The sequence below is a fragment of the Aotus nancymaae genome, unplaced genomic scaffold, assembly GCF_030222135.1.
Source record: "Aotus nancymaae isolate 86718 unplaced genomic scaffold, 86718_ANA_hifiasm-v0.15.2.pri h1tg000038l, whole genome shotgun sequence".
Lineage (NCBI taxonomy): Eukaryota > Metazoa > Chordata > Mammalia > Primates > Aotidae > Aotus > Aotus nancymaae.
In genome coordinates this window covers 1,079,528-1,096,390 of record NW_026988452.1, presented here as the reverse complement: position 1 = coordinate 1,096,390, position 16,863 = coordinate 1,079,528, and the positions used below count along the sequence as shown (strand labels likewise).

The 16,863-nt window shown below is 49.0% G+C and overlaps 1 protein-coding gene across 3 annotated transcripts in view; it reads right to left on the bottom strand.

Moving 5' to 3' along the window:
- Positions 1 to 9,750: 9,750 nt before the first annotated feature.
- Positions 9,751 to 16,863, bottom strand: part of SEC22C (SEC22 homolog C, vesicle trafficking protein) — a 29,652-nt gene continuing 22,539 nt past the window's right edge. For all 3 annotated transcript variants that reach the window (XM_012460116.2, XM_012460115.2, XM_012460117.2), the window contains exons 5-7: positions 16,165 to 16,283; positions 14,547 to 14,612; positions 9,751 to 13,108 (exon numbers count right to left, since the gene is read on the bottom strand). In XM_012460116.2, the coding sequence (XP_012315539.2) occupies positions 12,908 to 13,108; positions 14,547 to 14,612; positions 16,165 to 16,283 (386 nt within the window). In that variant the 3' untranslated portion in view covers positions 9,751 to 12,907. The remainder of the gene's footprint in view (positions 13,109 to 14,546; positions 14,613 to 16,164; positions 16,284 to 16,863) is intronic.

Genomic DNA, 16,863 nt, shown 5'->3' with positions numbered 1-16,863 from the left:
TGCCAGGCACCTGTCGGGCCAGGCCAGCTCGTCTCTATCGCCCCCTGCTGGATGTTTCAGGGACTTCACTAAGGCTGGCCTTGGGCCCAAACACCTGGGTGGAGGCCCGTTCCCAGGAGGCCGAGTGACCCAGAGGGCGGGACTCTCTCCTGAGCGCCACACAGAGTGAGGCACAAGAGGGAGGGGGCGGTGAGGCCGCGGACTGCTTCTCGGGCCTAGTGTGAAATTAAGGCGACCCAGGGCCTGGGCCTTCGACCCACTGACCTCTCTGAACACAAAGCCTGCCTCATACCCAGCGGTAAGCCCCGGCAGAGCCCACCCTGACTGGCCACAGGCTGGACTCTAGCCACTGACTGAGCCCTCAGCCCAGCCCCTGAGGGCAAAGCCCAGCTGACTCATGTGGGTCCCTCCTGGGAGGACAAGGACAAGGAGTGCCCCCCATCCCCGTGCACAGAGCCACCATCCCTCCACACAGAGGCCACCGTGTGGGCGATTCCTGCCACTCCAGGGCACAGGCTGCCCAGGGAGGGTGGCCAGTTTGCCAGCAGAGTGGATAGGGGACATTGTCTCAGGGAGGCAACATTGAGGTGATCTCTGAGGGCTAGGTAGGGGTCTCTGGGTCCCAAGGGAACACGATGGGTACCAGGGATACCTGAATTCAAGTGGGCAGTGCCAGGGATACCTGAATCCAAGTGCGCAGTGCCAGGGATACCTGAATCCAAGTGGGCAGGCATCAGGGGTCCCTTCCCACAGAAGCACAGTGCAGGCTTCCTAAGTGAGGCCGAGGAGTGAGGGTGGGTTTGGGGCAGCCCACTCTGGCTACTAGAACCGCCCAAGGGGCAGCCCAGGGGAAGCTGCCAGTGCCCCTCCAGGTGAGGAGGAGGAGGGCCGGGGGGATGATGGCCTGGTGTGGGATGTGCTGAATGTCACATCTGCGAGACTCTGGGGAGAATCTCCAGGGCTACTGGAATCAGGACCTAAAGTGACAGGGCTCAGGCAGGTGGGGACAACAGGGTAGCCCCCGTGGGGAGGGTGTGTGGAAAGTGTATATCCCCAGGCACTCCCATCTGCTGTGCTGGCGGGGTGGGGGGAAGAGTCAGAGTCAGCCCATTCCCAGCACTCCCCCAGGGTCTGTTTTAATGAACCCACCCTCCCACAATGTGGCAACAGGAACTGCTCTTATCTCTCCGGGGGGAGGGGGCCAGAGCCACAGCTGGCAGTCAGTAAACACCCTGACCAGGCCAGGGATGGCCAAGATATTAATAGCTAGGAGCCAATGACCCTGGAGACACAGCCTCCTAGGAAGAGGGACATAACCCCAGCAGGCTATGGGGACAAGGAAGACAGGTCAGAAGGCCCCCGGCAATGCCCCAGCCTCTACACGGGACAGACGGGGTAACCAAAGGCCAGAGAAGGGAAAGGACTTGCTTGAAACCACCAGGAAGGTCACTGATGGAGCCTGGCCTTGAACCCGGTTCTGCAAACCCCACAGTCCTGCCTCTTCCATTACACAGACCGTCACAGGTGAGACCATCAGGGGTGCCCTATGTGAAAACATGTGAAGAGCAGGTCTAATTAGTGACACTGATTCTTTGTTTAAAATCTTGAAATTTTGCTCATTATGTATGTTTTACATTAATTTTGATATTTAAAAAATATCAGATTAGGCCAGGGGCGGTGGCCAGTAATCCCAGCACTTTGAGAGACCAAGGCGGGCAGATCACGAGGTCAAGAGATCAAGACCATCCTGGCCAACATGGTGAAACTCTGTCTCTACTAAAAATACAAAAATTAGCTGGGCTTGGTGGCTCACACCTGTAGTCGAGAGGCTGAGGCAGAAGAATCACTTGAACCCGGGAGGCAGAGGTTGCAGTGAGCCCAGATTGCACCACTGCACTCCAGCCTGGGCAACAGAACAAGACTCCGTCTCAAAAAAAAAATCATCTTGATCGCCGAGGGCTTTTCTGTTTGTTTGTTTGTCGCCACCCCTTTCAATTTTGCCCCTGAAGCAAGCACCTTGCCTGCCTCACTCTAATCGCAGCATCCCTGGGTCCCAGGATGTCAGCATGGAAGGAACTCTGGGGAGCGCCGGACTGGTCTCTGTGTGGCTCAGAGGGAAAGGGTCTGCCAGGGAGATGCCTACTGGACGGAGGCAGCTCCAGGCAAATTCAGTGGCTCAGCAGATGTGAGATTTTCTATCTGTCCACTCTGCCACCTCAGGATGTGGACTCTCACCTCAGACTTACCCCTCATGACGGCATGATGGCTGTCACTGTCTAAGCGTCACGTTCCCACAGAACTCCATCCACTGGCAGGGAGGACAATGTCCTCTATGTGTTTCCTTTTATCAGGGACAATCGTCTGTCTCAGGAGGTGGCACTCCGTCCTCAGACCAGGATTAGGTTACATACCAGAACCACAACTGCAAAGAGGGGCGAGGGTTCTAGGCCGGGCACGGAGGCTCACGCCTGTAATCCCAACACTTTGGGAGGCCAAGGCAGGCAGATCACCTGAGGTCAGGAGTTTGAGACCAGCCTGACCAACATAGTGAAACCTTGCCTTTATTAAAAATACAAAACTTAGCCAGGCATGGAGGTGCGCACCTGTAATCCAGCTACTCAGAAGGCTGAGGCAGGAGAACCGCTTGAACCCAGGAGGCAGAGGTTGCAGTGGGCTGAGATGGCGGCACTGCACTGCAGCCTGGGTGACAGAGCCAGACTCTGTCTCTAAATAAATAAATAAAGGTGAGTTATTACCAGCCCGGGCATCATGGTGAGAATCCATCTCTGCAAAAAAAATTTAAAAATTAAAAATTAGCCAAGTGTGGTGGTGCACGCCTGTGGTCCTAGCCACTTGGGAGGCTGAAGTGAGAGGAACACTTGAGCCCAGGAAGTGGAGGCTGTAGGGAGCCATGATTATGCCAACGCACTCCAGTCCGGTGACAGACCAAGACCGTGTCTCACGAAAAAGGGGAGTTATTTCACTGGCCACTGTGGGGCAACAGGACTGAATGCACTGGGACCCTCTGCAGGGCTGGCAGAACACGCCCAAAACTGTCCTCCTGAGGGACAGAGAAGGAGAGTGCGAGCCGCTGCCTCCAGCCTCTGCTGCCCAAGGTTTGCCCACGTCAGCCCCTCCCTCTTCCAGGCTTGGCAGCCACGAACAACAAGCAGGTTCCTGCAGACATTCCGTCACGCAGGCAGAGGAACTCCAGAGCAGAAAGGGTCAGTCATGTGGCAGAGATGAGGTGAAGAGCTGTCAGGTCCTCCCGCAGGAAGCTGGCCACGGCCGGCCAATTGGGAATGAGGCAGAGGGCCCAGCACAGGTGGCCTCCTGGGGCAGAGAGGAGCCCCACACACAGGTCTGCGTGGCACTCACTGGCCCTGCTGCTGAGGGCTGTGGCTGCTCATAGCTGTTCTCCTGGTGCGGCCCCCGGGTCTACCCCAGCTATTTAGCCCCACGGAGGCTCACTCTGGTCCCTCAGAGCCGTCCAGACTCAGCCGTGCCGCCACCCAGCCTTGGGTATGAGCTTCCCTCCCCATGGCCTCCGTGGCAGACTCGCTTCACCATCCACCATGACTGCACCATGACGGACCGCCAGCTCCAGCTCCGCACCTTCCCCATGCCCCAGGGAGCATGCAGGAGCTTCTGGGTCCCCTCCAGGCCTCTGGGAGCTGAGGGCAGCTTGGCGGTGTTCACGCAGATCTACTTGGCATTAAACCTGTAGCTCCACCATTTCATTTAGAAGGAACACACGTTGCTCGGAGGGCTGACTTCCTAACACAGAGTGGGACACACACCTTCTGTTTTCAGCTTTCAATTTGTCCCCTCAAGATTTAAGTAATGAGACCAGGACATGCCAGACAGTTTCTTCCCCTTCTCTCCACCCCTCACCAGCTGTAGTGGGGGCTTTCCTCCCTTCCATCCTCACTTCCCCCTTGCAGAGATGGCACACCCCTCCTCCACCTCTCCCCAGGTCATAACGGTGGAGGGCTTCAGACGGGTATAATCTCAGGGGAGACGTGATGAGAACGAGATCCGTTTAATGTTTTCAAAGTATTGCCATCATGATTTTCATGCAGCAGATAATTACTGTGTGCACAGTTCTAGACACTGAAAATACAGTGGTGAACATGGCAAAGCCCCTGCATGGAACTGACCCTCTAACGGCGGAAACAGGTAACCAATGAGAAAAGTCACAGAAAAAGAAGGCAGGATGAGGGTTAGAGTGACGGGTGCTCTGTTAGTTGGGGTGGTCGGAGGGGCTGACAATGGGGCAAAAGCAGGTCACTCCCCGTCCCCGATGATCAGAGGATTTTAAACCATATGCATCAGAGCTGGGGCTCAGAGACCTTGCAGTCCAAGTCAAAACATCCAGTCCCCTGCCACTGCCTCTGCAGAAGCAGTCCTGACAGTGGATGAGAAGAGCTGGGGGGCCTGGGGCCTCAGCAGGGTCTGAACTCCCCGAGGCAGGGCTCAGGGGTTGGCCAAGCAGTAAGGCGAGGGTGCCTGGGTGGACACGGGTCCCTCGTTGCAGCAGTGACCCGGGCCCACAGACCCATCTGGATGTGGGTAACAAGAAGCACCCCCCCTTATCAGCTCATTGTCCTCGGTGTCAAGTGACAGAGAACAAGCAGCTCTTGAAAAGACTAATATTTACTCTTCAAACGGGAGCTGGCACAGGCTGTTTCCTGCAACTGGCGTCTGACTCGCCCTGTGGGATGGACACAACAGGAGGCCCTCCGGGAGATAGGCAAATGTCCCCCGGACGCCAGCGTTCAGGACGAGACGATGTCTGCGGGATGGGGACAGCGTGTTCCGAGACTCCATCAGACACAGCTCATTTCTGCCTGCACACCTCGCAGCGGAGAGCTCACTGCCTCTCCAGCCCTGCTGGCCAGCTCCGTGAGAAAGTTCAGCCTAAGGCTGGCCCTGTGTTCCTTGCCCCGGCCCTTGCTCTGATCCCTGGGGCCTCAGGAAACGTGCCTGGAGTAACCCCCAGGGCAGTGGTGGGCCTGATCACCTTGATCCTCCCACCCCCACCCGCCTCTGGCTTCACTTCCCCAGGCTCACACTCTGGGCTCTATGGGCAGAACCGGCTACTTCTGGGGTGGAAGAAATCGCCCTGAGGGCACCTCTGTCCCCCTGCAGCTGTGTTCCTTGTCCTCGTGAGAGCCCTCCAGCTGAGTGCCTCATATGGGAAAGTCTCGGCCAGGAAACGGCTGGAATATGGGGAGGAGAGAGTCCCAGTGGCCTGGCAGTCACAGCCAGCTCCCCTGCCCACTTTCCCCTCGAGTCTCTCCTCTCTGCTCTTCCCCACCCAAGCCCCCCATGGCTTCCAGAGCCCTCGCTCACCAATATAGCCCCAGACTTCAGTTTCCCTGCACCCTCCCCCCACCACCACTGCAGCCCTGGAGCCTCCAACACTCTGGCAGCATATGGGGCTTTAGAGCCCCCAACGACCAGCCTCCCCAACCGCGTCATGTTTACCGTGGGGCTAGGCACGGCCAGAACGAGATCTCGCAGGGAAAAGCAGGCCCACCTCATTCTCCCAGAGCTCTCGGAACTGACTGCTGACTTCAGCAACACTCCTTTTTTTTTTTTTTTTTTAAATGGAGTCTCACTATGTTGCCCAGGCTGGAGTGCAGTGGCACGATCTCGGCTCACTGCAACCTCCACCTGCCGGGTTCAAGCAATTCTTGCCTCAGCCTCCCAAATAGCTGGGAATACAGGCGCCTACCACCACACCTGGCAAATTTTTGTATTTTTAGTAGAGATGGGGTTTCACAATTTTGGCCAGGCTGGTCTTGAACTCCTGACCTCGTGATCCACCCACCTTGGCCTCCCAAAGTGCTGGGATTATAGGCATTAGCCACTGCAGCTGGCCCACAACCGCCTTTTTAAAATAATTCCTTATCCCTAGACCTAATTCCCAAGCTCCTGGTCCCTTGTAAGCAGCCATTCAAGTGTATTTAACACGTATCTTTTTGCACATATTCTCAGAAAATATTTTCTCATCGTGTATGCATGTATCTCTTATCATATAACAGTCATTTTTCACTCAGCTCTAAGTTTTGAAGATTCATCCATGTGACGTTACATCTAAATCTGGTACCTCTGCCTGCATCGTGACGCTCCATGGTGGATACACCGATTGCTTTCTTTCCGTGATGAATACACAGAGTGCTTTCCACCAACACCAGTAAGGCCTAAATGAACATGTCCCCTTAAGGATCTGTGTAAGAATTTTCCCGGGACATATAATCAGGAGTCAAATTTCCACTGCACAAGGTGTGCACTCCTAACTCGGGTAAATAGGCTTCATTCGTTTGTTAAGGCTGCCCTAACGAAGTACCACAGTCTGGGTGGTTTAAGCAGACATTCATTTTCTCATGGGTTGGGACTTCAACAAGTGAATTCTGGGGGGACAGAATTCAGCCCCTCACCGTGGCATGGCTCTGCAGATCGGCGGCGTCTCCCTTCTCACTGCCGGCTCACACGAGGTCCCGCACTTGGTGTCATCCAGCTTTGCAAGATTTGCCAAACTCATAGGTGTAAGGGGATGTCTTATTATTGTCTTAACGTATATTGCCAATGACTTTAAATCTCTTCATATGCTTATTAGCTTTTTAGCTGTTCTCTTCTGTAAATTGCACATTTTTCTATTGGGATTGCTCTTTCTTGCTGGTTTACAGGAGTTTCTTCTGTGTTATTAATCCCTTATTGGTTTCTGGCATCATAAATATCTCCTCCCATCCTTTTAACTTTGCCCATAAAAAAATCCTTATTTGTGTATCATCAAATTCATCAATCATTTTGCCTCAAGGGCTGTGCCTGTGATATTTTTGTTAAGAAGTCCTTTTCCGCCATGGGCCACAAAGGTAATGTTCGAGTTCTTGCGTGTGCTCCATAGGTTTTGCCGTCCACATCTGATCCCAGCAACATCTTGGTGCTGACTCAGCAGAGCCAGGCAGGCTCCTTCCTCGCAGAGCATCTCCTCCACTGGCACTGCCCACAGACGCTGGGCAGCTGTGCGGAAGCACTTCTGGTGCCTGGCCCCCCTCAAGGGGTAGGGCCCAAGAAAAAAGAAGGCAACTCGCCAGCCAGAGCTTCTCATCCAGCCCCCCTGGCATAGGAGGAACACTTCCCTGGGCCAGAATCTGCTTTTATTCTTTGTGGGTACTGCCGAGTGGGGGTGGCCCCTTGTTTCCTGCTCAGGGGAAGCAGAGCTCTGAACTTTGCTATTATTGGCTCCCAGGACAAGCCTCAGCTTCCCCACCTGAGCAAAAAAGTTTCAGATGGTGTCTGAAAACTGTCAGCTCCCAAATCCCAGTCCCCAGTAACTCAGATGTTTATTTTGGAAGTCACCGCCTTCCTCCGAAAGATTCTGACTCAGGACAGATGGTGCAGACTCTTGGAAAGTGAATTCCCCGATGAGTTTAGAGGATGGTCAGGAGGGCTTAGTGCATTTGCTTCCTTTCTGGGAACTTTATCAGCTGCTGCAGGAACGGCCTTTGCAAAAGGCCACCGTCCCTTGGCTGGAAACCTGATGATGTGGCCAGCAGCTGTGCCCCCTGGTGGCCATATGTCAGGCTGGTCCTGGGAGATGAAACCACCTTCACAGCGGACAAGAGCCCAAAACGGAAGGCAGGGAAAGCACCGGCGCTCACAGCAGGGCAGGGGCGGGGCCTGCAAAAAGGGCGGGTCTCCCAGCCCCAGGGCACCGTCGCGACTGCTGTTTTGGTTGGAGATTAGTGCTAAAGACTTTGTGAGCCCTTGCACCTGTCCAGGCCTCACTGCACAAGATGACCTGACTTTCACGTCTCTCAGCAACCCCTCCCGTTATGTCGGGCCCACATTATACTGTCTAGGAAACCCTCCATATTTCCAAATTTTTCACCCAAGTGCAAAGACACATGTTAATAAACACTTTAGATTTATTCTGCCATTTCTGAAGCCACTTCATTTATGTATACATAGGATATAAATGGCTATACATTTTTACATACTTTTATACAAGTTTAGGTTATACTACTATACGAGTCTGTTAAAATGTTCCCATTAGTTACTCAAAATAGATATTTATTGTTACAAGAAAACCCTAAGAAGCTTGTGTAACATGAACAGCAGGTATTTAAAATATGTAAAGTAAATGGTTTTGCCCTGACTAAATCAGCCTCAGTATTTTCTGCTCTTAATAGAAAAGCCCATTAAACAAAATAGAATCCTGGAGGATCAAGTCATATGAATGATTCATTAAATAACACTTCTGAAGCAACCCCACAATCATATAAACATAAGGGTTAAAGAAGGTCATATGTACCAAGCATGGGTTGGAGGAACAGAATGGGTTTGTTAATTTTACCCTAAATAAAAGGCTCTTGTGGGGAACGGCTCTGCCATCAGTACACATGGGCAGATGCTTCCGTATCCAGCCATTCCCAGACTTACTAACAAGCCTTTTGCCACAGGTTCCCTGCTGATGAGATTTCCCTAGCAACAGAAGTCTGACCTCTCTGCTCCCAGGTGGGAAAATCGGAGCTCTCATTTGGATCAGGGATGGCTCATGAGGTGTGGGCCAACCAGCAGAACCAGCTCCCTGGATCCTGGAATAAACCAGACACCAATGGTACCACAGGCTCTGTGCCCAGGGAGAAGTCAGGTCCAGCATGGGAAGACGAGGGGCTGCTACCTTTTGAAGTGAAAAAATGAGGCCGTTTACACCGTATTATAACAAAATGCCTTTTTGTAAAGGCCAGAAGAAACGGCTGTGCTGTGCTGCCTGAAGCATGCAGAAAAACCCTCCAAGCAGCAGGTGAGGGCAAAGCCTTTCTCCTCCCACACACAACGCACTCACCCAGTATTCCCCTCCACTACCAGTTTTGACTCTCCTAACAGCAGTGGGGGTGCAGATTGATGTTATCACCATTTAGCAGATGAGGAAACAGGTCTGATGGGCAATGATTTGTGCACTGTGACACAGGACTCGGCGAAGAGCCTAGCCAGCTGACAGTCAGCCAGCTGGTGCACTCTCCCTCACCTTCTCTCTCAAGGGCACAACTACGCTCTTCCTCCACCATTATTAATACTCACAGTGCACAGACAGAGCTTCCTCAGACCTATGCAGTATTCTGTGCAAAACCATTTGGAATGTGGGCAATGGCTGAACAGCAGCTTGCCAGGCACATCTGATTACCATGAACACTCCCACTCCTGCCTGTCCTCACTTACGCTGCACTGTGCAAGCAGCAGGTTCTCAGAAGGCCACTGTCCTGCATGTTACAATGAGTGGCCAACTTTCACAGAAGAGCAAATGGTGGCCCTAGCTGCAAGGTGCAGCATGCAGCCCCCATATGCCAAGGGGCAGCTGCTACCTTCCAGCAGAGGGAGAAGCCCCAGCTCTGCTCCCTACCTACCCCCTGCTTCCTGTGCTTCACACGGCCCGCCTTGCTGCTGGCCTGCTGGCTGTTGTCTTGGACTCTGAGCTGTGCTGACCAAGAGTGTTCGTCCTCTCCAAGACTTGACTCCCAGGCGTGGGTGGGAGAGTTGACCCTCAGTGCAATCTTCTCCCACTCTGAAGCTCGTCTACCCACCCCATTCACTACAATTAAAGGTGGCTTTCTCATCCCTCCACAGACTCCAGTTTCAGCCTCTGTCTCCAGAGCTGGAGTGTATAGGGAGGGCAGAGGTAGAAAATGGCACGAGAGTCGGAGAATGAGAGCACCTAGAAAAGAACAGAGGAGCTCAAGCTCATTTAATCAAAATGTTTTAATGTTTTAATTTCAGCATTCTCCAGAGTTCACAGAAAAGAGGGATGCAAGCCCAAAAAGCAAAACCAGGAGCTCACAGTCACATGCCTCCTGCTGCAGGCAGTGGGGCCTCTGGTACTGAGAGGGAATGCCACCCGAATATACCCCCGCTGTCTCCACTCAGGAAAAGGAAAGCCAAGCACAGTCCTCGTCACAGTAAGTCCAGCCTAACGGGGGAAGGCAGACCTACACGTTTCCTTCACTAGCATACTAGGGAAGGGGAAACCTTTTGGGCTTTGGCCCCTTGGTTGGGAAACCCTTCCTAAGAGCACTGAGCCATACTCTGGCCCCGGTACAGCAGCTGGGACTTAACACACTCTGATGCTCAAGGCCTTGCAGCATCTGATACCAGAAGGCACCTTTAAAGTTTTGTTTTCAACATTATTTCATCTATTCCCAGATCTAGCCCAGTGAGGTCAGCTGCACAGGTAGCATTTAACCACCGGGAAAACAAAAGTGCTTAACAACAGTGAGCCCGTGGTGGACTGAGGAAACTCCTGGGATTTGGAACCAGTTTGCTGGTAGGGAGGATCACACAGGAGGTTATAAACGTCCGACCCGGAACCAAGTCAAACCTATGCCTGGGGATTCCCCTGGATGAAATCACCAGAGCTTCTTTCCTATTATCAGTCTCTCCTTCAGTGAGCTGAGGATTCTTTTAGCTAGCAGGATTTCAGTCAATGTTGTTGTGGTCATTATTTGTACTGTTCTCCTAGTGCATCTTTTCCCTTTCGTTTGCAAAAGTTAATCTCACCCCATATAGATGTTAACAGATATCCACACATTCCACCTGGTGTGGATAACATCTCAGGTAGTGCCTCAGAGGTCAGGAAGCATTACCATGAAGGACTCATCTTCGAGGACCGTTTCTTTACTGCCTGCTGAATATGGATCATAGGCTCAGATGCCCAAAGCACCCGGGGTACAGGTCTACACGGCAACCCAATGCCACCCTGGCTTAAAAAGAAAAGTCCATTTTCAAGCTGTTCTTACCGACTTTAAAGCTTTTTTGTGCTTCTCATTTAAAATGATTTTCCTCCCCTCCTTAACTTCCCATTTTATTTCACCATCTCTTCAAAACTGTCTCCCAGAACAACTGAAAATTCACCTGCTGGGTATGCAGAAAATTATGCAGATGTGAAATCAATGGAGAGACAACGTTGGAGTTTATGTCTGAGTATGCTGCCAATATAATCTTCACATCCACGCTTTTTAGACAGGGTTTCACTCTGTCACGCAGGCCAGGGTGCAGTGGTGTGATTACAGCTCACTGAAGCCTCAAACTCCTGGACTCCAGGGATCTTCCTGCCTCAGCCTCCCAAAGTGCTGGGATTACAGGCATGTGCCATCACATCCAGCTAATTTTTTTGTTGCTGTTTGTTTGTTTGTTTTTGTAGAGACGGGTCTTACTGTGTTTTCCAGGTTGGTCTCAAACAACTGGCCTCAACTGATTGTCCTGCTCTGGCTTTCCAAGGTACTGGGAATACAGGCATGAGCCATCGTGCCCGGCCCATATCCAGATATTCTATGTTTGGCCAAAAATAGAAAATTCTGTTATAAAAAATAAAGTTACTATGGCAACATTTTCCCAACATAGTTCCCAGTATATAAATTCATTTTTCTTAAAATGATACCAGGGTAGCTGAATAACAATACCAGTGATAATTAAATACAATTGAACTTTCTAAAACTATGTTCTTACTTTCCCTGTCTACTCAGCTCTTGTAATGGTTTTCCACTTTTAAAAACTATCAAAATAGGATTTTTAAAAAACGTATCAAGACTACATAATTCAACTAAAAGTGTTCCATGCAACTGTGGTTGAACTATTCAGATTCCAGACTTCTGCCAGGAGCAATCCAAACAGCAAACTCCCAAAATGGCCTCCTGAGTGGCACTAAACAAGCCAGGCTGAAATTCTGGGAGACCTAAGGGATCTGATCCAGAACCATATTTTGGAAAACTATGATCAATCAATTTTTTGACAATGAAAGAAAGTAACTTTCCAGAGTATGTGTTAATTATATCTCTGTAAAGCTTTAAAAAGTTAACAGCTATTTAAACTCTTGTTCATCAAAAATGAGGCCCTCAAGCTAATTAAGATGACTGGAAAAGATGCAGAGGAGTGATTAATTTTGGAGGCGCTCTGGGAACCCGTACACAGGGTGCAGTCGTCATCATCATTAGAACAACAGGCACTCAGCTCCACTGAAAGGCTGATGAGAGCAGCATCTCCAGCGGGTCTGTGAAGTGCCACTGAACCCATGTTCACCTACTGTAGGCTGTGGCCGATTGTGAAGAATCCTGAAATTCTCATTTCAGCTCATGCTGATAAACTTATCATCTAGAAGTACTGGTTATTCAATTAATTTTAAAAGTATTCAGATATATCCTGCAAATAAATATATAACATTTCTGTACCCACACAGTTCCACCACCATAAAAGGATACATATAAATTAAATTAACCTAGATTTCTTAATCATTTTCTCAGCTTGTTTGCCCTCACCCTAAATGAAGTCCAAATTATATCCAAAATATACTTAAATATTCCAAAGGTATATCAAACCTAAGATATCGAAAAAATGTAAACAAAATTTATCTAGCTTATTTACGAACCATATTTTTAGGTTTTTAATTCACCCTGTCCTAACCCTCTGGAAAAAAAAAAAAAAAACCAATTTATATTTAGACTGAAGCCGATTTGGATTTTAAAGTGGTTCCTTGGAGACAACTGCCAATTACTAAAACCAGTGTTACTGAATCTAGTGGTTTACTGCATCATTCAATTTAAAAGACCAAAATATTTCCTTTCAGCTCTTCCAGTAAAGCTCTTTCTGGAGGAGGCCCCAGATCCAGCTGTCCTAAGTAAACCTGCTGAACTGGAGACCCTGCAGTCATGCTCAGCACAGAACCAAGGCTGGGTATCAAGCGGCCTCATGACTTCCACTGCAACTGTTTAACATCCCCAATTCCTCGTTTTTCAGTCCAGTTGGCTGAAAAGGATGGAAACTGGAGTGTAAAGTAGAGAAGCAGAAAGAGAAACATAGATTGATTCTCAAAAGAAAATCAAAGAATCCATTCATCACAGTGTCATCCTCATACTCCACAGTCAGACTGCTTCTCCTGAAGCTGCCTTGTTAGTATCTGATATGAAGACAGAACAGCCACTCCTATGTGGAAAAGGATCTGCCAAAGGTTCCTCAGCCCGTGCAGGTACATGTTGCCCAGGCAAATGAAGAGCAGCAGCAGCACCACCTTCATAGTCCTGGCTGGACTGTAGAACAGGTACAAATAACACTGAAACGAGACCAGAAGAGGAATTCCAATCAGAGATAAAATGGCCACTAGATAACATGAAAATTCATCTCCCACAGCTTCCATGAAGAGTGTCATTTCTCTCACACTAGCTGATTAAATTGAATTCATTACAATGAAGCGTGGACCCACTGGTTAGACTGTTGCTAATCACTGGATGAAAGTGAGGATTTGGAAGATTAAAGGAAAGTGAAATAGATGTCACAGGAAGAAGTAGTGCATGGCACATCTGAAAGAAGTTCAAGAAATAGAAATGCCCAGGCTGCTGTAGAGAAGGAAGAGCTACAGATAAGCTGCAGACAGCCATGCCAGGGGACCCTAACGTGACTGACTGGCCTCCCAGAGAAGTTTTCCTTCAAGGAGCCAGGACAGGCAGGCGAGCTGGTGAGAGGAAGCCGTGCCTTTACTGCTTTGGTTTCTCCTGAGCCACGACTACGCTGAGTGCCACTCTTCCCTTGGGCAGTCTCCTTATCATGTCTTCCACAGCATCTCCAAGTCGGGGAAAGGTCTCACAGCAGGGAGAAGGACTGGTATTTTGTATATGACTATCACACAGAAAAGGGGCCATTCTTGTTCTGCAGAAGGTGGAAGCAGCATTTTGGTTCAATGTTGTTTGGTTTTTGCTGTTTTTTTTAAAAAGGGCATTTGCTGAACATGGATCAATCCAACAAAGGTTCAATCTACAGAGGGAGGGAGTGAGCCCTCCACTGCAGGAGCTGTCCAACTAGGAACACAGCTGAAGGAATGGGGTGGAACTGTGCAATCCCTGCAGTCCTAAAACACTGCTCTAGGAAACTACCACTGGCTACGCCCACGGTCTCGGAGACTTGTTTTCTGAAAAGTGAGCGCATTTTCATGGGTTGAAAATTTATTTTTGTATAATCAGGTAATACTTTACCTCTTTCTTTGAGACAATGTCTTGATCTGTTGCCCAGGCTGGAATGCAGTGGCAATGATCTCAGCTCATTGCAACCTCTGCCTCCCTGGTTCAAGCAATTCTCATGCCTCAGCCTCCTGAGTGGCTGGGACAATAGTTATGCACTACCACACTCGGCTAATTTTTGTATTTTTATTATAATAGAGATAGGGTTTCACCATGTTGCCCAGGCTGGTCTTGAACTCCTGGCCTCAAGTGATCTGCAGGCCTTGGCCTCCAAAAGTGCTAGGATTACAGGCATGAGCCACCCTTAGCCTTGAACAAGGGGCTTTCCCTTTCTGAGCACTAAGTTCTTCCTCTGCAAAATGAGAGGACTGGGCAGGATCGGCCTAAGGTCCTCCACTAAGGGCTTGGTATTGTCCTTGATTTGAACCATGACCTTGGTGGAACAAAAATCACAAGTAGAAACTTGCTGATAGATGAACAGAAGAACAAAATAAGGTCGGGGATTTAATCCACTCATCAAAATATCGTTTCACCCACCTGGAAAATGCAGGCTACAAAAGGAACAAGAAAAGCCAGAATGTTTCCCATTTCCTCATGGGCAACCTAAAACAAATACAAGGAACACAAGGAAAGGGATATTTACATGAAAGAAAACATTCTGACATAAAGCACTTTACTCCACCTTCCATCTAGTATGCTTGACAGTACAAAACCCCTGGCTGGGTGAGACACAGGTTCCTGTTTATGCACCAGGTCAGCGCTAGCACACAACCGTTTTCAACAGCCTGGTCACAGCACGTACCTCCTGTCTTCAACCTGGAATGAGCCGCCCATCCCTCCACCTCTCAGAACCCTAAGCATCTGTCAAGATCAAGCTTTTTCTAATTCCTCCCATTCCAGGCACTGCCACCTCCTTAATGTTGCCACCACACACTGTTTTGGGCCACAAGAGTCCCCAAGGCAGGGAGGGACTATGTCTTAACTACCTTGCTGACCAGGTACCTATTCTAACGTATACAAACAAACAGACGGTTGGTAAGCAGCTGGTTAAGAGCAATCGTAATCAATAAGAGTAGAAATCACATCACACATTGATCAAAAACAGGATGTGATAAGAGGCAACTACCACTCACAACACAGGCCTGCTGCCATTCTCCAAACAGGTCAGTCTACATCAGTCTCCTGAGGTTCAGTATCAGTCATGCTTCAGACTTTACCCACCATATGCATGAGTGTGAACATGGTGGCTCTATCTTTAAAAGTAATATCTATCTGTTGATACTAATAATGGTTCTATACCTTTTTTTTTTTTTTTTGAGACAAAGTTTCTCTCTTGTTGCCCAGGCTGGAGTGCAATGGCGCAATCTCAGCTCACTGCAACCTCTGCCTCCTGGTTTCAAGCAACTCTCCCACCTCAGCCTCCTGAGTAGCTGGGATTACAGGCATGTGCCACCATACCAGGCTAATTTTGTATTTTTAGCAGAGATAGGGTTTCACCATGTTGGCCAGGCTGGTCTCGAACTACTGACCTCAGGTGATCTACCCGCCTCAGTCTCCCAAAGTGCTGGGATTACAGGTGTGAGCCACCGCACTCAGCCTATACATTCTTAAAGTATTTTCAATACTTCAAAATTTTTAAACTATTTTTAAAAAGCATTGAAACAGTAAGTTCCTCTGAGATGAACAGACCAGTGAAGGAACTTCCTAGTGATATATAATTCATTGACGAGACACAAGGAAGGTGGCATCTGCATTATATAAATCAGATTACAGGACAATATTTCCTCAGGTGAAAAAGAGCCTGAACCCTTAAAATGAGAGAATGAAACATCCATCCTGGGTAAATAATCCAGTCCCTGGAGTGACTCCTGGGGTCCCAGAAGCCACAGGGTGGTCTAATGTCCTTGCTGCAAATTCTCCATTTGTTACCAATATCTTGGCATGCCCCTCTGGCCTCTTAGACAATAGACGTAAAAAAGCAACTTTCATAGTCATTCAACTTACTACAAAGAATAGAATTTAGAATAAAATTCATATTAATTTGAAAAATTGTAACCTTAGTGTATCATAACGCTATAGATAAAACGTAGCCCTATCACTTTCTTCTGTCATATGTCCTTCAGTTTAAACTGTTAAAAAAAAAAAAAAAGGTTACCTGTAAAGAATGTTCTGCAAGGTGAACTCCACGAATGAGATTCAGGGCGGCACACATGATGTTGAGAATGAGGGAGAGGATGCCCAGGGCTGTCACTGGTTCCATTCGGAAATTAGGAGCTTCACAATGGAAAAAAACAAGTGTCTAGTGAAAATAATTTCTATATGAAAGAAAAATAAAGACATGAACTAGACTTACACTAACGATAGGTTCACTATGTTAAACACAGAATTATAAACATATTAATTGTAAAAGCAGCAGAAGTTAGAGGGGAAAAAAGGCAAGAAATGATGGACAGAATGGATGTGGGTACCTGAGGAAAGTTTCTTCCAGAAAAAGGCTATTTTCCAGGCAAGCACAGGTTTTTCAAGTGCTGAATTTCTTTCCTATCTAAAGTAGTGGTTTTCAACCAGGGGCAATCTGCCCCCCAGTGGACATCTGGCAATGTCTGAAGTCATTTCTGGTTGTCACAACTAGAGACAGGCTGCTACTGGCATCTAGTGGGTAGAGGCCAGGAATGCTTCTAAACATCCTACAATGAATGCACAGGACAGCCTCCATAATAAAGAATTATCTGATGCAAAAACATCAATAGGGATTAGGCTGAAAAATCCTAAAACAATTCCTGGGTCAGGTATGGTGGTGCACGCCTATAATGCCAGCACTCTGGGAGGCTGAGGCAGGCAATAGATAGCTTGA